A 23,531-nucleotide genomic window follows, 5' to 3' on the forward strand; every position below is an offset into this window, starting at 1 on the left:
CATGGTGAATCACACCGTGATGAAGCTAATACAGTCTCAGAGTTGATGGATCATGGTGAATCACACCGTGATGAAGCTAATACAGTCTCAGAGTTTATGAATCATGGTGAATCACACCGTGATGAAGCTAATACAGTCTCAGAGTTGGAAGTGCATCCTCACCTGGCCCCTAAGTTCCCTGGAAAGGTAGTGATATCTCCTGATGTGCGTGCAGGGGTCAGGAAGAAATTATGTATATATTTGAATATGTTTTTAAAAACAGTCAATGCCCTTTTGGAACGTTTTTAAAATATGGAATAATTGCCACATTTATGACATATACATGCATATTGCTGAATGTGTTGTGTCACTCAATACTGTACATCTTAAAGGTTTAGACAGATGCATCACTGCAGAATCATGAATAGTGTCACTGACTTAAACCTCACCTCTAGTCTTCCTATGCATGCTGGAAACCATAGCAACTTTTGTATTGCTATGGATCACAACTGGATCTCTTCTCTCCACCCTCCACTCTCCTCTTTATGCTTGGTGGTTTAGCCTAAAATGTCATAACTGAAGGACAAACACCATGTATTCCTTCCTGCCTCATTGTGTAAAAGCCGTCTCCTTGCTCATAATTCTGTGAGTCTGTTAGGCATGCTTGTAGAATGACTTTTCTTTCTGTGTGTTCATATTTGGCCACAAGAAACCCAAAGAGTCCCAGGGGCAGCCATAACTTTATATTTTCCAGGAACCTCATGGCGTTTCCTGACAAGAGAGGCACATTTGAGTGCCATGACCTCAGACTCCGTAGGGTCTAGGGCTGTGTGACATGACACATGAATCACAGCAGTGTATCGTTGAGAATTACAGTAAATAGGACCAAGCCCCCCCCCCCCGTCTTGGTCTCCTCATAGTTTCCTTATCCAGGACAAGTGCCACGAGAAGGGATTTTAATGAGTACACCACATGGCACTTTGTTTCACCTTTAAAAGGCTGCTTCACTGCTGAGTGAGGAAGGCTGCCTCTATGTTGCCAGAGTAACTCAAGGCCACAAGGTTGTATCCTGGGCTCAGCTTCCTACCGTGTGAAGCAGGCTCTGATTCAGAGTCTGTGACCTGTGAAATTAAATGCTATGGATTGAGCATTCGGTATAGTACAGTAGAAGCTCCAAACAAGGAAGCAGCAAATGGTACCCATTGTCTGTGAGGACACTGACAACACTGAGATGGGAAGGGACCAAGTGTAATACACTTGTCACTGAGTGGCTAGCTGGCTTCCTGTGGGAATGAAGCCATATTGGAGAATGAACATATCTCTGTTGCTATCAGTTTGCACCATCAGTAACTGTTGTCAGGCGTAGCAAGTGGTAGTCCATCTTTTAGACCAATGCTTAGCCCAGGTCTTTGTCACTCCCATGCTACTTTACTCCCATGCTACCCACTCTAGTCTGAAGGTTGCCAATGAAGAAAGGCTAGCTAATGTCAGTTGGATATGACATTGGGCATACTCGCTTAATTGGTTCTTAGTCATTCTTCTTTGACATATACTTTCTAGTGAGCCTTAAAATGTGATACAAAATCTTCACCCTTTGTGCACTGAGCCACATATCCCATCTAGGACTTAGCTATTGCCTCTTTGCTTCCCTTCCACATCACTTCTACCTGGACCATTGACCAGATGGCTCTACCATCTCACTTTAGGTCTTGTCTCTCCAGGAATAGAACGACCTGGTATCCTGCTCACAGATCTATCTATTAAGCAAGTGTTTCCTCTTGGCTGGGTTTCAGGATATCTTGCTATGCAGCTGCTGCCCATCTCCAGCTAACAGCCACTGAAGCAGACCCACCCTAGCTCATGCTCAGCCGTTTCTTCCTGCTCTGCCTGGACACGTAGGTCCTGCCTTTTATCGCAACCTCTACGGTCTTGTGTAAAAGCCAGGAGAGAAGATATGATGAGTATCTGAGGGTTAACTTGGAAGTCTTGGTTATCTCTAAATGCGGTGTTTTTGTGCCCACTGGGCCTGTTTGTGTTCAGTCATAGTTATAAAATTTTTCATCTCAATTTATGACTTGGCAGTTCCCAGAGAACATAGGAAATGCTGGGTGTGGATTTACTCAATACCTCAGGATCAAGCATTCTTTCTCTGCCAGGACCCACTGACACCAAGAGTTATTTCCACAAGACACATGACTTTCTGCTGTAGATGGTGTGACTTCCCTCTAGACTCCTGAAGGTAGCATGTTTCTCTTGCTGAAGATTGTCGTGAGCTAGAGGGCATCTGTCTGTGTCTTCCACTTCCCTAATGCTGCAGTCTTCTGGGGTGAATGCATAGGTAGTAGGGCTTCATGGGGCTCCCCTTGAAAATGACAGTCTTCACAGTATTCAGTGTATGGAAGAGAGTGATACTCCTCCCTATAGAATGGCTTACTCTCAGAGTCCAAAGTGGCCGATCCTTCCTGTTGGTGACAGAATGAATACTACTGTGCTGACTTTGTCCTATGGGAGATTGTCATTACGTTGATAGTCACTGGACTCTGGAGACCTCAGAGGATTGCCCATCCCATGAAGCTTCCTAAAGTTTGTTCTCACCATCTGGAGTGTCTGTCTCTTGTCAAGTTGTTCCTGAGATAGTCACCTTTGACTTTCCTAATCCATTCGGTATAACATTATGTTTAGTGGTTTAGGGTGTTGTTATGTCATATTCTGACGGCCCACACCCCTTCAGACTATATTATTATGAAAGAAATCTGGTAACCCAGAAAAAAAAACTATAAGTGACTATTGTCTAACCCAAACAAATGCAAACTTTTAATTCTCTGTTGTAATTATACAGGAGAAGAATACATTTGCTAAATCAGTTAACTACACAGAAAAGATGGGGAGTCTTAGTAATCCACTGTCACAGTTGACACTGCCGCTGACACAGCAGCTACAACTGGGGCTGTGGTCGGCTCCTGCCACTCTGTGCTGAGGTAAACAGTGTTCTGATAGCAACTTCCACCCCTACCTCTTTTAGATCTTTGATGGCAATCTCGATCTCTGATGTCCTCCTCATCCTTATCCAACGCATGTATATACGCATGTATATATACATGCACAGACACACACACCAAATACACATACATAACTGGAAAGTATGAAAATGTATGTGACTGGTTGATTCTTAAAACTCAGAGCTCTACCAGACCCCTGTCTTTCAGGCTTCTCTTTAGATAGTCCAATTCTGCTGTTCATCTCCATTAGAGCCTTTAGGGACAATCACTAGCAACCAGATGCTGAGGTTAACTAGCATGTGCCCTATCTTCAAGTAGCTCATATTTTAGAAACTAGTACTCAATAAGCCAGATGCCTCCTTGCATTGTATTTAAGATGTGATAAAGTGAAAATTAAACAGCCATTCCTTGAAAGACTAGGAACAGTTCAGTCCTTGGAGAAACTGTAGTTTTGGTAAAAAGCATTTCTTTCCTGGACCTCCTAATCTTTCCCTTCTAAACTTTTGTCTCTGGGCCATGGATTCTTAGCCATCCAGTGTGTGAACACAATTGTTACATATGTATTTGGGGAGTATGTGTGTGTGTGTGTGTGTGCATTTGACAGAGAGAGAGGGGGGGGGAGAAACAGAGAGAGAGAGGGAGAAACAGAGAGAGAAAGAGAGAGAGAGAGAGAGAGAGAGGAGAGAGAGAGAGAGAGAGAGAGAGAGAGAGAGAGAGAGGAGAGAGAGAGAGAGAGAGAGAGAGAGAGAGAGAGAGAGAGAAGAGAGAGAGAGAAATTTGTCCTTCAGTTGGAACTTATTCTTAGTGAAGGACCAGATAGATAAGTTTCACTCTGCATAGTGAGTGATTGATACTTAAAAGCAACATATTTTCCCCTCAGAGACATCTCTATTTCACCCCTGAGTGGAATCCTGAAACTAAGGTAACAGAAAGTCTATGATTATCCAATCCCCCGCTATCACTCCTGGAGGGGTGTTGCATCACTGTGGATGACTGGAAAATCTGATGCCCCTGAAGTCAATCACACCATGTGACCATGTATCTGCTTGAGGACTGGCCAACAACTGCTGCTAGTTCCTTGCAGACAGGAAACTCTGAGTCCTAGCAGCAGTAGGTGATGGTCAAGGATTCGGTGGAAGCTGTCATAAATGTGGGTATTTGCCATAGGCATTAACTAGAACTGTCCTTTGCTGGAGGTCATTTGGATAAATATTACCTTAGAACACTTCAAAACATATCTGTTCTGTATGTTTTACTTATTACATCAAGTTATGAAATTGCTGTAGTAATGAGGTGGACACCTGTGCATTTCTGCTCTTCATAGAGTGGTATTACAGGTGTCTCAGGAAAAATATCATTTGTTAACATAAAATGTTCTTTCTAAAATTATTTTTCCGCTTATAATAGAAACATATAAATGATATTCAGAACGCTTGCAGTTTCTCTAGACATAGTAGCATTGGCTTTGAGCAGAGATTCCAAAGACTTCTAATAAGGTAGCAGGATAGTGAGGGGTTTTGTTGATTCAGCTGTTAACTCCCCTGGGCTGTTGCTCTTGCCAAGTATTGGAGTTTGGGGTGCTGATTTTAGTAAACTGGACCAGATGTTTATCACAAAAGTGAGTCAGGAGCACTGATCACAGAAATGCAGGAAGGGCTAGTTAGCAGATACCTCTTCTCCATCAGGGTGGTCTTCATTAGAGAGAAAGAATACTTTGGAGAGTCTGTTGTGTCATATGAAGTCATCCTGTTAACTTTTGGCTACCTGTGTTAGATGACTGTGTTAATGTTAGTAGGTTCCTTTCACTTAATTCAGTTACTTCCTTGATATCTTTTAGAGTTGGAATTGATTACGAAGTTTTTTCTTTGTCACTTTACAAGTGGCTAACAGAAGCTGGAGAGATAGCGTGTGGTTGGGAGTGTGTACTGCTCTTGCAGAGGACACATGTTCAGTGTCCATGACCTACATCTGGCAGCTTACAATCAACCTCCGCCATTCCAGTTCCAGAGGATCTGACACCCTCCTCCACCCTCTGTGAGCACTTCCTCACATGCTCATAGCCTCTCTCTCTCTCTCTCTCTCTCTCTCTCTCTCTCTCTCTCTCTCTCTCNCTCTCTCTCTCTCTCTCACACACACACACACACACACACACACACACACACACACACATACACTGCATATTTAAAGAGGTATTAAAGGAGTACATGTGGTTAAATCAACTAATAAACCTTCATTTATTGAATTTCTATATGCCCTAAGCTCATACCAAATAACATTGCAGGAAATATTTTAACACATCATTTACAGTTTTAAAAGATGTATATTATAATTGGAAAAAGCAAGGTACACACAATAGTGAGAGCTTCTTGTGATAACTAAGTGAGTGGTTGTTTTAGCTGATTGTTAGCATCATCGAAGGCAGAAGCATAGGAAATGGACTTTGAGTTGGGTTGGTTATAAGTAATGCCAGGGGAGAGGAAGACCATTCCACGCTGGATAAATCATATGAACAAAGCCTAGATATCTGGGTATTAATACAGAGTAGACTTACACACCATTGGTAAAACTGATCAGCTGAAGTAGACATTTGTTGTGGTTGGTATAATCGCAACTAAGACAGTAAAAGGATGAAGCAGACAGAACTATCTACTGGCAGAGGACTTGCCTGGCATGTATCATGTCCATGTCCTGGGCTTGATTCTGGCACAGGATTTAAAAGAAGGAAAGAAAGGAGAGAGACAGAGAAACAGAGAAACAGAGACAGAGAGAGACAGAGACTGAGAGACAGAGACAGTGAGACAGAGACAGAGAGAGGGGCAGAAAGGGAGGGAGAACACTATAGCTGCATGTGGTAAGCACTCTATAATCCCAGGACTTGGAAAGTTTGGAAAAGAGGGTTACAGGGCTATATATTGAATCCTTGTCTCAAGATCACTTCCCGAAATGTGGAAGCAAAATCGGCAGGCACCAAATTGAAGATGACCATAGATTTTAGGCTACTGGAGGCAATGTATTTAGTGACTATGTAGTCTTGTCTGGTATTGTGATACTTACTTGTGAAAAATAGATGCTTACACTCTCAGTTTTCAAGTGAGCCTTCCAAAGGGACTTCTGCCCTGGGTAGTCACAGATCCCAATTCTTTAATGCCTGATGCAGGGGAAACACATCTTAGAAGCTGGTATGGTGGAGGAGTCTGAGGCAGTTTAGCATGTTAGTGAGGACAGCCTTCTCCCTGGAGGAATGTTGATAGCAATGTAGAGAACTGAGTTTGAACCTGCTTCATCCCGTGACATCTCATTCCTTCTACTCCAAAAGACTATGTCTCTTTGATGTATACATCGTCATTACCAAAACAGATAATGTGCTAAATTTTATGATATTTGGAAGTTGACAAATTAGTCAGATGATTCAGTGGTGCTGAGAGAAGACACAAGAGTCTTAAGACAGAGATCAAGGGTGGGTCATTTCATTGACAGCCTTTTCCACGGTTACCAGGTCTGCACTGATTCACCGAGGCACCCTTCACACAGGGGCACAAGGAGAGATGCAGACACTGGCACCTGAGGTGGGCTGCATTACATGAGAGGATTGTGGAGCTTAGGAAACTAAACTTATTGTACAGGAATCATAAGAGATAGTGTGGTCCAGAAAGTGATCATCTTTGTTGTCTTGAGCACTAAGTCTCTTGTGCCGCAGACAAAGAGTTTGCCCAAGTCTCTACAAAGTTATGCCCGAATGGTGGATTTCAGCACTTCCTTTGCATAATGTACAGAGATGTAGGGATGGATTATCTCATTGTGATAAATTAAGCATTAAATGCTGGAGGGATGGAGTTAGTTAAAATACATCTATCTTCCTCCATGAAAGCATGTCTTACTGGGATGGTGAGGCATCCTCTTGATTGTAATTTAACATGCCTGATACTGAATAGCCACTGAGATGGCTATTCTTGGTTGGCATTGGCTATTCCCAGTAGCCAATTTGACCATGTCTGGAACTAACTAAAACCCAAGTGGCTGGGCACACCTATGGGGGATTTTAATTAATTAAATCATTTGAAGTGAGAAGACCCACTTTAATCCAGATCTTTTGAGGTGGAAAGATCCACCTTTAATCTGGACAGCACCTTCTGTAGCCTATATAAAGCACAGGGAAGAAAGAAGCCGGCACTCTCTTTGCCTGCTTGCTTTTGCCCTTGCTAGTGTGTCTGTTTATTCGTCGGCATTAGATCCTACTTCTTCAGGATTCCAGTGCATGCTGAAGACCAATCGAGACATCCAACATCACAGACTAAATGACCAACAGACCTTCTTCCATTGGTAGACAGCCACTGTTGGATTACAGTCTGTAAGGCATTTTGAAAAATCCGAGGTTGACAAAGTTCTGCAAGATATAAAGAACACATCACCCAGTTTCCCCAAGGCAGACTCTGAAAGGCATCATAAGCCACATGGCACTGGGCTGGCAATCTATTGCATGATTGCAGAACCTGGAGCCGGTAGAGTCTTCTCTGTGAAGCCTGAATGTATAATTCAACAAAGAAATATGCTTGTTTGAGAAAGAGAACAAGAGAGACTGAAAAGCTGTGGGCCCTGGGTTCATAACTCCATACCCAGAAGAATAGTGGGCAGCGGGCACCCGCAAGCTCCTTCCAGCATTGTGAGTGTGCTTCTTGGCCACACTCGCCCTTTCTGTCACAAAAACACACAGGCACAAAAGGAGGCTTTCTTTGAGATAAAGTCTACAGACCTGCATCTACGAATCTAGGACTTCCCCCCCCCCCCATAGAACACTCAGTGCTGAGAACAGTGCCTGGTACATTCAATGGTATTAAGCAGGTCAAAGGACATTCATTAATTAAAGCAGCCAGAGAAAGCCCTAGTGGCCACATAGATGGTAGGTATTTAGTGTCTAAAACCATATTTTTCTAAACACGTGAATAAAATGATGATCGTGCTGGTATTAACTGTGAAATCGTTCAAAATCCAAACTTCACTGAGTTTTACATGGGAAGAAGTTCAGGAAATAAGTATAAGTCTTTATTTATTTATTTATTTATTTATTGTCTCAAAAGGTCTTCTGATCACACAGTAGGTACCAACAGAGTATGTTTATCTAAACCATCCAATCCTAGCTGCCTCCTCGCCGGTTTTAGTGAGGTATAATTGTTGTGTAACGAGTGGAATACGTTTATATTATACAGTTCAACTTTTTTCCTTGGTGCAGGATCTCCTACAGTCTAGGCTGACCATGAATTCACTATGTAGCTAAGAACAGCCTCAAACTCCACACCTTCCTGCCTCTACCTCCCAATGGCTGACTGAGATTATAGCCGTGTACCACTGCACCTCAAAAATTACAGTTTATTTTTTGACATATGACTAAATCGTGCAAACATCAAAACTAAGTGAGTGATGATGTAACCAACCCAAATCCGTCAGTTCCCTTGTTTACTCTGTAGTCAGTGTTGTCCTCCCCTCCCCCACCCAACAGCGTACTATACTCCAACTGCTTTTTGCCACTATTGATTGTTGAAGTCTGAATGTCAAATAACAGAATGGCTTGTTTTAAAATTGATAGTTTGGCCTAGCTTTGCGTGGTGGACTCCATATCTGACCCTGTTGGTGCCTTTAAGGGTGATATCAAAGATGTGTGGATGCTGTGTGGAGCTGGGGACGAATTACGTCATGAGAACTTGCCTTGTCTCTTGTTTGAGGACTCTCTGCCAGGCATCCCTGATGCTGAACACATGGGGCTCAGCTGCAGTGTGTTTTCTGTACAAATACATGCGATTGCTCAAAGGGGAAAATCTATGGAGAGGAGTGATCGGTTGCAAAACTTTTCAAAAATATCATAATGAGAACAATCTGGGTCTGGAGGCATGTTCGGCCTAAAACGGCGAGGAGGGGATGAACTGAACGGGAACCAGCTCTCTCAATGGGGTCTTCACACCGCGTTCCTCGTGGCAGGAACTTGCGTTTTCTGCCTGTGGTTTTCGCTGAAGAGACCGAAGCTCCTTCATCCGCAGTAGCTCCCTGCTCCCTGGTTGAGTTTGGTTCCTATAGTTTACTGGGGAAAGAACGTTATTACTTTTGCCCCTTCAAATATTTTTCTTGGCATTAACTCGTTTGGGAGGCTTATTCTCATTCAGAAGAAGTCAAACGTATTCTTCCTTTTGATATTATTGCTTTCCTTCTTGGGCTTGCCGTATTGTTGGCATGATGCCGCTTTCCTAAAAGGCAAAAGGAACAAAACCCTACAGCTGGAACCTGGGTCTCAAATGTTCCCTACAGAACCCACTCCCTTGCAGGGTGTGCTCTTTCTTGTTTGAATATGCAAAATTGCAATTCTTTCCATCAAAACTACGCTAAGTTTTTCTTTTCCGATTTATTTTTAGACAAAGGATAACTTTTGAAACTCTGTAGCAATGTAATTATCTAGGATGGAATTAATGGGGCTGTATATTATATTATAGCTCAGTTGATAAGGTGCTTGCCTGAAAGCACTAGCGCCTGAGTTAGATTGCCAAACTCATTGGAGTGTCGCTGGGGCTCACTAGCCAGCCAGCTTAGCTTTCTTTACAAGTTCCAGGCCAGCAAGGAATCCTGTCTCAAAAGAGAACAAGGCAGATGACACCTGAGGAAGGACTTGCAAAGGTGTCTGCTGCCCACAGACATGTGCATAATAACCATGTGTTTACACCAACACACAAAAGAGGGCTCATTTTTAATTTGGCCATCAGTTCAGACTATTAAACATTTTATTTAATTAATGTACTCTATACCAAATAACAGACTAGGCTTTCCCTAACTTCCATTCATAATCTAGATGTTGCTTTTTATCAATTGTACTTTGTAGCTATATTTTATAGATAAAAGACTGAATTAATCTCTACTAGTTTTGGATTTTAAAGCTACTCAGAGGATGAGACCAGTCCAAATCATACTGTGCTCTGTGTATTTGAAGTACAGGACAAGTACCACCTACAAGAATCAAACGTTTTCAGTGAGCATAAATATCATCTAGAACAATTTATAAGATTTAAACCTACCATGAAAAAATATCAAATTTCCAAATGATCCAAAACACAGACTGTATTTTCAAGCTAGTATTATAATCAAATATGCTCCTTACCTAAAAGATAATCAAACTAAAGTCTGTTGATTTACCCAAGGACTAATTCAGTGAGTGAATTCTGACTTTTTTCTAAAGATGTTCACATCATCACACACAGTTGCCTACCACAGAAAATAGTTATCTAACATGCCTACATTGGCTACTTTTCCTGTTGCTATGATAAAAAATACTCTGAGAAAAGCAACTTAAGGGAGAAAGGATTATTTGGGCTCCCAGTTCAAGGATACAGTCCATCACGGCAGAGAAGCCCTAGCAGCAGAAGATGATGGCCACATTGCATTTTCAGAGGCAGAAAATCTTTGTGCTTAGCTAGCTTCCTCCTCTTTATGCAAGCCTATGGAATGGTGTCACTCATAGCATACAAGCCAATGGAATGGTGCCACCCACAGTGTGCAAGCCTAGGGAATGGTGTCACCTACAGTACAAGCCTAAGGAATGGTGTCGCCCACAGTGTAAGTAGTTATCTCCAAATCAGTTAACCTAATCAAGACCATCCTTCACAATCATGCCCATAGGCTAACCTAAATATCCCTCACAGGTATGCTTGGAGACGTGCCTCCTGGGTGATTCTGGACACTACGAAGTTAATTATCAATATCCATCACAAGACCCAATACCAATTTGATAAAGAATAACAAAAAACACTTATTAAATTATATTATAGATATGTGGTAAAAATCAAAATATTTAATTGAGTTTGTTTACTTATAGATAATTTATGATATCATTATCAAGTCAAAACAACAGAGAGAATTATCAAAGCCAGGGACTGCATCTTTATAACTTTTAATTTTTTTTATCCTTTTCTTCTACTCTTCTTGCTCTTTTCCCCCATAGGAAGTCTTTGAAACATTTTTCATTATTCTACATTAATCCACATTTTCCAAAGTATTTATATAAATGACTCATAGTCTGGCCTTTTTCACGTAGCCTAAGATACTTGTGGTTCGTGCAGTTTGTTCCATCTTGTGACTGATTTTCATTAGTTTAGCCATTATATTTACTTTTTGTTTGTCGTTTATCCATTTGCAATTTTAGTTGGAAGAAATACAAATCTCAATTAAAAACGGAAATATATTAGTCTCATTGGAAATCTACTCGAAATATCAATGTGTGCCATGAAATTCCATGTATTTACCTTCTTAGGAAACTAGTTTTTGAGCTTTTGGCTACCACTAAGTAAGAAGGCAGTATTTCACTTTTATGATTTCCTAGGAACCAAATGCAATCTGCTAGTGCCTTGGTTCCCAGGTTTTGTTATAAAAATGCATGTGAATTAGTCTCCAGCCTTTAGTGATTAGAGAATAATAAAACTTTGTTTTTACTGGACAGAACACTGAATCACTCTCTGTACACCAAACAGATGTGCAGGCTCTGAAAATAGAAGACACATTTGCACTTAGTATTTTTAAAGCTACCTCATTTTTTCTGCTTCTCAGTAACAATTTGTGATCAGACTTTCTGTTAAGAAAGCACCAGAAGTCAAGCTTTCCCCCCTCCTCCTCTTCCTCCTCCTACTCCTTTTCCTCCTCCTCCTTTTCCTCCTCTCCTCCTCTTCCTCCTCCTTCTCCTCTTCCTCCTCCTCCTTTTTTTCCTCCTCTTCCTCCTCTTCTTCTTCTTCCTCCTCCCCTCCTCCTCATTCCCCTCCTCTGCCTCCTTCCCTCCTCCCCTCCCTTCTCTTCCTCCTCCCCTTCCCCCTCCTCCTCTTCCTCCTCCTCCTCACTAGGGCATTATGTTCTCATGACGTGTAATGTGATGACTTAACTGAAATAGTGAAGCTCTTTGTGAAGAAAATGTTCTGACCTGTTACTGTTATTTACTGTTATTTAAAATACAAAGCATTAAATCTGGACATCTTTTCATCCAATTTTTGTTTTTACTCCACTTATTATAGATTTGCCTGACAAAATGATTTTTTTTTTAATGGAGAAGTCTTGGCCCTGAGAATATACTGTAATTCTTTAGCATGTAAGCTCTGACATTTCAGTGCTTGGCTTACGTATCCATGTGCCATCATTGATTGGCTTTATAGATTGAGCAGTAAATTTAAACATTGAATTGAAAATTCCTTTCTGGGTGTTACCATTAAAACTCAGCTGACCCCATTAACTGGTTTTTCTATTTTAGAATGTATTATTTAAGTGAAAAGATCTCTGCTTGGGAGTAATCCAGCTATGAATATTTAAAATATAGAAAATATTTATTGGCCAAGTTTTCTAAGCTAACCTGTGTGAGAAGGACATAGAATTTTTTTCTTTTAATAGCTGTGCGGATGAACTTCATAGATCTTCAGTAAACTTTTAATTTTGAAACATTCTACTTCCTTAACTTTAATATGAGGTTTGACTCATTGATATCTTTTGCCACATTCTCTTCTCTTCATCTGTGGCACTTTGCATCTATTTTCGTGTATCCTGTTAATATTTTGAGTCACAAAAGATCCAAGTGTTCACATACATCAGACATGTCATGTTTAACTAGAATTGCCTAATTTTTGTTACTGTTTAACTGCAAAAAATAAATCAAAATCACAAGAGACTGTAAAACAAATGTGTATCACACACAGACTTCAGACACATTTCCTTGTAAGTACTGTAAGGTCAAGGCAGAACTGCTTGTTACCACCCAAACCCTTCTTGTGTCTTGCTTTGGTTTTTCAGTTTGGGGTTTCTTTCCGTGTGTATATTCATTCTCCACTCTTCACCCCCTTGTAATTTAGCTGAGGAAGCACACAGCCTTTGGCTTACACAGTCTATGTTGATTATAGTCTCATGGTGTAGGGTTATATGTTCCTTGATTTCTGTTTTTCTTGAAAATTGCTAGTCACACGCCAGAGTCCTGACCATACTGGGGTTTGTTTTGGCAAGTCAGCAGGCTGTCCTATGTTCTTCCATCTACAAGCACATGTCTTCGTCATCCTTTGTCTGTGGGGATGCATGTGAGGTGTTGATATAGGCTTTGGGGAGGGCTGGAATGCCCTTATCTACTATTTAGATGAAGGCTGTGCAGAATATAAACATGGACAAATGAATGCTTAATTGTTGATTTTTCTTATCACTTTTCAACATGATGAGTGAGCTTCCACTTATCCTGTAGATATATGGCCAATTTTAAAGTTGATTTGTTTGAACTTATAAATTTAAGTATATTTATTGTGGTTAAGCTCAATTCAGTTCTTCATCCCATTGAAAAAAATCTTTTCCCTCCATTTTTGGTTTGTGAACTCCCACCCGAGCGCCTGAAGAGTTATTTTTAAATTACTTTAGCTTCAATGTTTGTGATAGCTTTCGTGATTGCTGGTATGATAAAGTGTTCTGGGGTCATCTGGAAAATGGACAGTTTATGAATGTATCCATGAAGGTGCTCTGAGCCAGTGTTCTGACTGGTTGTAAATCAGGACCAAGGATCGCAAATTAGCCACAGGACACGCTGTCCTCTTTTTTGAAAGAAATAAGTCAGCCACTCAACAACAACAACAACAACAAAACTTTGTAAAGTAATTACTGCAAACCAGATGTCGCTGTCCTTGCTGGGGAGTATGACAGTGGAAAACACATGAAGTACACCCAAGGACTTTACAGTCTGACAGAAAAATAAAATGAGACAAAACACGGTGTCGGGTTGCTTTGTGGTGTCAGAGTTTTAAGAGAAGGAAAAAAAAGCATTTAAAGGTGAAGTATAAACCCCTTTGGCTTGGAGCTCCAGGTAATATCCATTCAAGTGGTGAACGTTGGGGGAGCAGAGAATGCTGGGTAAGAGATGGAGGTCAGCCAGTCAGTGTTTCTGCAAGAACCAGAAGACAAGGATATCATCATCTCAAGGGCACCGTGACTTTTCTTCCCAGTAAATTTAAAGTATTCAAGAGAGAAGGCTTGAAAATATTAGATGAATACAGTTTTATATGTGCATGAATATAATTATCAGGTGAACCTGATTCCTTTGCACCAGTAACGCAATTAATGAATCTGTGTTAACTACCTCATGATCTTGAGCAACCAGCCTGGTAGGAAGAAGTCCTTTAGGTATACTGCCTTATTTGTCTTCTGACACAAATGTCCTCAACAAGTTTTTCTCCACATAATCCATATTTTAAATCTGGTATGCAAATTACCAGAGTACACATTTCATTTCTTCATACAGTGAGGTTCACAGAGTCATTCATAAAGTAAATTCTCTTCTTAGGATACTGTTTTTTTTTTTTAATCCCAGTATGGAACAATTGTTTAATAATCATTTACATCAAATTTTGAAGAAAGTAGATTATCTTAATTGGGCAAAGGATACAGACAACAAGAAGTTTTATATGCTTATGGATTTAAAGTGATTTGCTGTGGAATAAACTCTTTACCTTTTTATATCTACTAGGGTTTTCCGGGAGACATTGGGATTCCTGGACAAAATGGACCTGAAGGACCAAAGGTACAAAAAACAAATAAAAACCATACTGTATGTAGATATCTAGAATTTTCTCATTTAAATTCTTAATATGTGTCGAAAAAGATCTTAAGAATACCAGAAGTATCAGTAATTAATAGCTGTCTTGAGTTCAGAATCCAGTCATTTTAAATGATTTTCTGAATTTCTTGTAGGAATTAGAGGGATAATATTTGAAAGTCATAGATATCATTCCAAAGGATTTTTTAAAGGAGAGAAAAATTAATGGGACAACTCTTTAAAGTCACAGTGGAGAGTAAGTGGGAGAAAGATTTCTGACTACTGGAACATTTTAGCACTGATAAAGTGCCCATTGTTACAGTAAAAGAATGCACGTGCTGTCCCAGAGTCTTGATGTACCACAAGGAAAATGATGTAAACAAAGAAACCTTCACACCTTCGAGCCTTTGCTGCTGCTCTGTGTATGCATAAAGAAGTCAGCATCAACAGTTTCAGCATCCACACAGACATGCCCAGGTGGCCATGCAGCATGCTGGGCGTCACAAGTAAACAGGCGTTAGAAATAAAACCATGATGATGACTGGAATTTGAGAGTGAGAGATTCAGTGTATTTAAACTAAAGGGGAAGGTGTTGGTGCTAAGTAGGAAGAGAGGAGGAGATGTCAGGACAGAGAAGGTAGACACTGATAACAGCCATGCCTGTCAGTGCACTGTGCTGAGATATACATGTGTGTGTGTGTGTGTATACATATACTATATTTGTGTATATGTGTATATGTGTGTACTATATATGTATATATATACATATACTATATATGTGTATATATGTGTGTGTATATATATATATACTATATATGTGTATGTATATGTATATATGTGGAACCGTACTTGCCACAAAGCCACAGCCAGAGTTCCAGCCTTAACCCCTCATGATGGAAGTGAATAAAGAGCTCACTCCCCCAAGTTTTCTTCCCCCATCCAGATGGTGACCACAGCATCTCTGAATGCAAGAAATAAACATTTTGAAAATGTAAAAAGCAGATACGGCCGCAGTCACGTAACTATAGAGCAACACAGCCAGAGTTTTCACACTGAGGTGACTGCCAAGCCTGGGTTCTTCACACTTGGCCTGGGGATCACAGAGCTGGGAACACTCAGGCTGTATGATCAAATTGTAGTTTCTACTTGATCATGCAGGCATCGGGGAGTAATCAGAGTTATTTAAGTAGCAAATATGCCATCTGGTTTGTGTCTTTAGAAGATAGCCCTTAAGTCACTGAAAAGGACAGTTTAAAGCAGGAAGAAGTTGAAGGCAAACAGAGGAACTACTAAGTCTAGGTGATGAGCTAGAGAGATGGCTCACTAGTTAGTTTAGAGCATAGACTGCCCTTATAGAGGACCCAAGTTTGATCTCCAAAACCCATATCCACTAACTCACAGCCACCTGTAACTCTAGCTCCAGAGGTCTAGGAAGCCTCTGGCTTCCTAGGGTACTGCACTCGTGTGCACACACCAATACACAGACACACAGTCAATAATAATAATAATAATAATAATAATAATAGTAATAATAATAATAAATGCAATTGTAAGAAATAGTAAGGGATGTGCCATGCAGGCACCAAATATGCTTCCTTGCCCAAGCCCAGGGGTTGGGAAGACCTGGGGCAGCTCTCAGACTGCAGCTCCGCTGTGGGTGTGGGCCTCCAGCTCTATCTGAGGATTAGTGAGAGTTCATGAGGCTTCAAACAGCAGACTCACCACCCTGGGCCGGAGCACAGGATGTACTAGTGGAGATAGGCCTGGAGAAATAATAAAGATTTGATGTAGAACATTTATTCATTTAACAAATATTTATTGGGTGACTCTCAAGTGGGAGCCACTGTACTAGATCCTAGATGGAATGGCCTAATCCATGTTTTCAAGAACTTTACAGACTGGGGGCTGGGGAAATAGCACAAGAGGTAAAGTACCTGGTGCACTTTACAGCAAGAGGATTAGAATTCAGATCTCAACGGCCACAGAAAAACACCTGGACTCACTTTCCAGCCATCCCAACCACTTGCCACATCCACACGCCCCAAAGAAATGTACAGTGTAAGCAAGCATGGAAACCCTTCTCATAATGATAATGATTATTACGCACAGTGAAGGGGTGCACGGTTGTCAGAAAGTTAACACTTGACCCACAGGATGATTGAGAAGCAGCTGCGAGGCAGACAAGTGGGCTCTGTGACTCTCAGGAAAGGGGAACTTGTGAGGGAGTGGAACCATAGGTATTCGGAAAGTATTGAAACTAAATGTCACCCACGGCTGATCTGAAATTCAAATGTAACGGTGCATCCGGTGTTTTACCTGGCAAGCTCACCTGCCACCCACCGCTGCCCCTCTGGGCAGTCGGGTTTCACTTCCTTTCCACCGCTGTGAAGTTTGCCTCCGTAGTACATGGCCCACATGTGCTTCACATCAAACCCTGTCCGGAGTCCTGAGCAGCCTTGTGCCATCAATTATAACTTCTTACTGTTTCTCTTGACTCAAAATTTCCCCCTCTTTCTGCTTTTGAAACCAGTTTCACTGCCAATGTTGTAGCTTAGGCCCTCTTCTTTTTTTATCCGGCATTAGTGTATACTTGCCTCCAGTTACTTGCCCTGCCTCCAGTCTGGCATACCTTCAACCCCACGGTGATGATGCCAAAGGGGGGGTGGTGTGGAATCTATGGAAAGTATACATCTCAGGCTGCCGCTCTTGGGCTTGGTCCTTATGAGCTCTGCAGTGCATCTCTCTGAAGACATGCACGTCTTTATTTTTAACACATGGTCCTCTGCGCTCTAACCATCTCCTGACTCCTCAGCACACACTCGTGCTCACCATTACCTTTTCAAGGTTCTGCTCTAGCCAGACTTCATAAATTAACAAACCACCCTGTGCCAGTTCAGACCTCCCAGCTCCTCGGTTGCAGTTCTTTTATCAGGATGTAACCTTCTTTCCTGCATTTTCTCGTCAGCCAGCCAGTGTCTGGGTATCACACACAACACTGTCCAAGTTTCCTTAGCATCTAATTTATTTTCCCCCATGTCCCTGAAAACCCCCTATTAAATAATTATCTCCATATATTATATCTGTTTTTATGCATGTCTGCCTCTCTGCTAGACCACAAGATCTTTGAGAAAAGAGATAAATTTATTTTAAATATATTACAGTGACCAGAATAAAATGCTAGGAATTTCACAACAGGAACTTGAGATTCACTGGCTGGGTGATAAATTGACTAGCTATGGGGAAAAGGTACTTTGGNGGGGGGGGGGGGAGTTACTTTGAAGATATATATTTTTTTTTAAAAAAGCAACTTGATAACTTGATAAGGAATGTGATGGAAGAGAGAGAAAAGGTAAAACAGAGACTTTGATTTATTTAACACAATGTATTAAAATTTAATGGGAAAAATATAGAGAACTTGGGAGAATTTGCCAATCTAGATGAGTATGACAAGATACTTATTTTGACATATAAAAATAACAGCCATCAATAAACTAAGATATAATGTAGAAATAAGGAAGCAAGAAGGACATGTCATATAAGGAGTGGTGTTACAGTGTCTCTGGTCTAGTCTACTCTAGCCTTCGCCTGCTTAGGAACATAAACATCTTTGTCTCTTTCTTCATTCACTCAATAGTTCATTCATTCAGTCGACATTGAATTGCTTTCTTGTGTTATGCCAGGTGCTAAGGGTAAAATAATAACATTATCTAAGAAACATTGGCCTCTTGTGGATGGTGCTCTAGTTTGACAAGAAACATAAATAGTTATGAGAAACTATAAGTACAGTATAAAAGGATAAGGACTGGAGAAATAGGTGAATGGTTAAGAGAGATTATTGCTTTTGAAGAGGGCCCAGGTTCAGTTCCCTGAACCTACACGGCAGCTCAGGATGGCCTGTAGCTTCAGCTCGGGAAATCTTACACCCTCTTCTGATTTCTGTGGGCTCCTGCACACACATGATGTAGATAAAATCATGCAGGCACACACACACACACACATACACACACCGTGCATAGTAAATACATAAGTTGCTGAAAAGAATTGATAGTGTGTGTGACGAAAGCCTTTGAAAGTGAGCAGCAGATTTGGTCTTTAGAAATCAGAAAACGAGCATTGATTTTGATGTGCAAGGACATATGCTATGCTTGGTGGGGATCCATATTGCATTTCAGTGTGGTGGAAGAGATAAAACTAAAGTCAGCTAATCTTTTTAATATAATTGCCATGGTGATCTTAAGAAGTCTCTTCCAGGTCATTCTTTTAGTATTACAGCTGAAATGTTTAAGGTGGAGGCTGGAGAGATAGCTGCTCAGCAGGTAAGGGCACTTGCTGCTCTTGTAGATAACCCAGGTTCGATCCCCAGCACACTTTGGGTGGCTTACACCCACTCGTAACAGTTTCAGAGAATTTGATGCCCCCTTCTGGCCTCCTTTGGAAGCTGCGTGCAAATGGTGCACATACAGGTGAGCAGGCTTACACACTCATAAAGGAAATAGTAATTAATTTTTAAAGTAATGTTAAAAATGGATCGATGGGCCTTCTGGTTGGCTCAGCAGGTAAAGCACCTGCTACCAAGCCTGAAGACTCTGGGCCAATCACACGTTCAAGCTCACACAGGGAAATGGCAAAACAGATTCCTATGGCCTATCTTCTGGTTTTTTCATGAATGACTTAGCATACATGAGTGTGTGTGCGTGTGCGCGTGCGCGCATACATAGACACACACACATTTTTTAATAAGTCGAGTAAAGGGCCACATACTTTAACAAATACCAGTCGTTGAATTGACAACAAATCATGATTGCTTCTTAGAATATATTGTTCTCAAAGTATTTATTCAATATAGGAACTTATAGATACATTAACACCAATAATGTCGACTAATTCATTTTATGTACATTCCTGGAGTTTAAAACAACTTTTATCTCATCAAAAGAATTAGAGAATCTAACAGTGAGAAGACTATGACCTCGTGTTTTAAAAATGAGAGATCTGACTTTGTCTATACACTTGGTCTTTCTCATTTGTCTTGAAATTGTCTCTAGGTAGGAAAAATAAAGCCAGCCATACTTAGGCCATTTGTATGATATGATTCTTCAGCAATGTCTACAGTATCCTCGACACATCCTTAAGCCTTATTTTTATGACACGTCTTATTTAAGGAGAGGGAATAGTGTAAATTCCTGCAGCTATATTGGCATAATCGCCTAGAATACCATGTAAGGGCTGGGGAGATGGCTCGGTGGGGTGAGCACTTGCTTCTCTTGCAGAAGATCCAGGTTTTGTTCCCAGCACTAATATGGTGATTCACAAACATCTGTAAGTCTAGTTCTAGGGGACATGACACCCTCTTGTGCCTTTGGTGGGTACCAGATACACACATGATCTGAATATATACAAGTAGGCAAGCACCTATACACATGAAATAAACATAAATACATATTTTGAAAAGAAAACCATGCACACTGTATTTGAAAAGAAATGGTTGCCCTGTGTTCAATAAAAACGAGGAATTCATTCCAGGCAAAAGCTCGGCAAAGGCCTTTCATCTTCTGTTCATTTTCTGTCAGTTGACTGAAAAACCCCAAACCAGGATTGGAGACTTGTGTCGTTTGTGGTTCTACTGACTGTGGAGTTCGCCCTGGGTGTGTATTTGTATACAGATACAAACATTCTTCAGTAAGCCTTCCTGAGAGACACTCAATTTGGCAACCTGCTTTCAAGAAAACCATAACATCAGCAAAACCACATCCTCTGCTGGTCGCTGGAGAAAGTACGAGTACGCAGTAAATATTCTCCGCTCTCCAGTAAACAGAGGAATACTGTATCTGTTGCTCAGGTGGCTTGTGTTGCTGCTTTGGCTGTGGAATTGGGGATGCTAAGACCAGCTGTTACTCTGTCTCATATTACAATCCCAATAAGCTTACAGAGGAAGCCTAGTTTCTGTGAGATTTTTGTTGTGAGAACATGGAAATAGTTCTTGCCTTGACTAACCCCAACATGTCATATGTTTATCAGTATAGGGGGAAGCCAACTTAGCAAGAAAAAGATGCATGTGACTCTAGATCATTCTTCTAGAAGACTTTCCATCCACTAAGTCAAGATTTTATATGCATATTTATTGTATCAGCAGCTCTGTTCTCTAGGCAGTGTTTAGTCAGCGGAGAAATATTTATTGAGTTTGTATATTGCTTGTAATATTTTAAGCAGTAACTAGAAAATGAGATTAAGACATAATCTTCTCTGCACTAGGAATTTATAATCTACAAGAAACATGTCTTCCTCGTCGGAAAGGTTAAAAGCAGCAGGGGATAAGTGAATAGCTAGGAGTTTTAGAGGGTAGTCGGTGTGGCCATATTTCTCGGAGATTCACAGATGAATTGGGATTTAACTTGAATGGGTTAGATTTAGTCAAGTGGAGATCCTATAAAATAGCTACAGTAAAATCACAGCGCAGAAAACAGAGCTGTCCTACTCCAAGGGGTTAAGAAGCAAATTGCGACAGATATTATATGTAAAAATATAAAATCGAAACATATAAACCACAATGCTGACCAACCTGTAGAAAAGTGGTGTGTGTGTGTGTGTGTGTGTGTGTGTGCACGTGTGCACGCACATGAGCATGTTCATTTGTGTAAAACCCACAACATAGAGTGTCTTTCTACAGCTTCATTGGTGTATAGTAAGTATTATAATACTGAACATATGTGTGTTCGTTGTTGTAGGGCAGATCTCCAGAACGTTTTCATCTTGCTTGTTTAAAGTGCCCACTAAAAAGCATCTCTTGGTTATTTCAGTTCCAGGCAAGGCCAATTTGAACTTACATGATTGTGTGTGCTTTATATACCTTAAATAAGTTGAGTCCTGCAGAATTTGCTGTTTTGTGACTGGCTAATTGCATTAGCATAATGTCTTCAAGGTTTATCCGTCTTGAAGCCTGTGACAACAGTTCCTCTTTTTAAAGCTAAAGATTGCATCATTTGTATATAACACGTTTTCTCTACTTGCTCATCAACGAACGGATGATAGAGTAGCCAGACTCTTGGCTATTGTAAACAATGTCATCAGATTTTGAGAGTCTGTTTGCAATTCTTTTGAATATACACCCTGAATCACTTGCTCAAATGTTAGTGGGCTGTGTGGAGCTTTGAGTTGAGCTGTATGAGTCCCCGATACACTTTGATTTCAATGCAATATCGGATATGAGGCTTGTAGACATTTTCTCCGACTCTGCAGGCTGCCCTTTGAGCATGTTGCTCATGTCCTTGGTACTCAAGCTCTCAGTGTGAGATCATCTTGCTTCCTTATTTGCACTTTCATTGTTTATGCTTTGATGGCATTGACAGCAGCAGCATTTTGACATTTTCCCATATTTTCTTCTATATGAACTATGGTTTGAGATCTCATATTCAAGCCTAATCCATCTTAGCCTGTTGAGGTAGGGGATTAAAGGGAGCTCAGCTTCACCCCGAAATGACCAGTTTCCCCAACACTGTTGAAGAGACTGCTCTGTTCTTGTGCAGTGTCCTTATCAAGGAGACTTTGATGGGTTTGTTTTTTGATTTCCTATTCTATTGGCTTAAACGTTGCATGTTCTTGTGGCAGTTTGCAGTTTGGTGATTTCAGCATCTTTGTGTGATATGGTTTTTTTTTTTCTTTCTTTCTTCAAGACAGGGTTTCTCTGTATAGCCCTGGCTGTCCTGGAACTCACTCTGTAGACCAGGCTGGCCTCAAACTCAGAAATCCACCTGCCTCTGCCTCCCAAGTGCTGGGATTTAAAGGGTGCGCTATCACGCCCGGCGTGTGATATGTTTTAAGGCCAGCAAGCATGACAACTCCAGCTTCATGTTTCTTGGCAAGACTTTGTACTTTTGGGATCCTTTGTGGGTCTGCATGAGTTTTAGTTTTTCACATTTCGACAGCAGACAACTCTGGAGTTTTACAGTTGAATGTGCTGGTCTCCGTCTGTACCCTGGGCATTTTAACGATATTAATGTTCCAAGCGACACGTGGTGTCTTTTACTTTATCTGAACACCTTTACTGGCACTTCTGCTTACCCCATAGTTCCATTCAAGTTGGAAATTGGGGGAGGGGAGTCTGTCCTTTGCTCACTGCTAAACCAATCACTGCCCCTAGGGATATTGAACAAGTTGACGAAATTCAGTCTCTGTTTCACATCTACCATTATATTCAGGGTTGGAGATGTTTAACCTCAAACCGCAAGGTCAAGAGTGGAAACAAATGTTTCCTTGAGGGAAATTAAAGTGAATATGTCATAAGCGCATCGATGTGTTAGCCTAACATAAAATAGAATATTTTCATTTCCATTCCCTAATGCATCTTTTCCTTTCAAAAACAGGGAAAGCCCGTTAAAAGTTGTTTTACTAGCCTGAGTGCTGTAGTTTCCTGAGTGATAATATTCATGTCACACTCTCGCAAGGATGCACACTGAAGCTAAGCAGCCATTTTCCATTTCTTACTTGAAGAGGAAGAGCTATAGAAAGATGTTGTATGGCTTGTCCCTGATGAAGTCCCAAACTAAAAATGCAGGTCACCAGGGCACATTTATTCTTCAGTGTCTTGGAGTTACTTGCTACAGTTAAAATGGATTTAAAAAAGAAAAACTTTAATTGTGACAGAAACATTGTAACAATTAATTAATTGTGACAGAAACATTGTAACAATCATGTGAAATAAACTTAGGAAGGTTGTGCATGAAACTCTTGCGAGACATTGCACACTTCCGACAAAACCACTAATAAAATGTCATGCTGAATGGGTGTGAGATGGTGCTGGTGAACAGAAGACCATTTGTACAATTATTTTGAACAAGTTTTCATCCAGCAAGCAATCTTTTTTTAAAATGTTTTATTGTTAGTTGGGTGTGGTGGTGCACGCCTTTAATCCCAGCACTTGGGAGGCAGAGGCAGGCGGATTTCTGAGTTCGAGGCCAGCCTGGTCTACAAAGTGAGCTCCAGGA

At 40.9% G+C, this 23,531-nt stretch overlaps 1 protein-coding gene across 2 annotated transcripts in view; it reads left to right on the forward strand.

The window, feature by feature from the left end:
- Positions 1–23,531, forward strand: part of Col24a1 (collagen type XXIV alpha 1 chain) — a 265,128-nt gene that overhangs the window by 79,826 nt on the left and 161,771 nt on the right. For both annotated transcript variants that reach the window (XM_021158013.2, XM_021158014.2), the window contains exon 20: positions 14,482–14,535. In XM_021158013.2, the coding sequence (XP_021013672.1) occupies positions 14,482–14,535 (54 nt within the window). The remainder of the gene's footprint in view (positions 1–14,481; positions 14,536–23,531) is intronic.

Source organism: Mus caroli, chromosome 3 (assembly GCF_900094665.2).
Source record: "Mus caroli chromosome 3, CAROLI_EIJ_v1.1, whole genome shotgun sequence".
Lineage (NCBI taxonomy): Eukaryota > Metazoa > Chordata > Mammalia > Rodentia > Muridae > Mus > Mus caroli.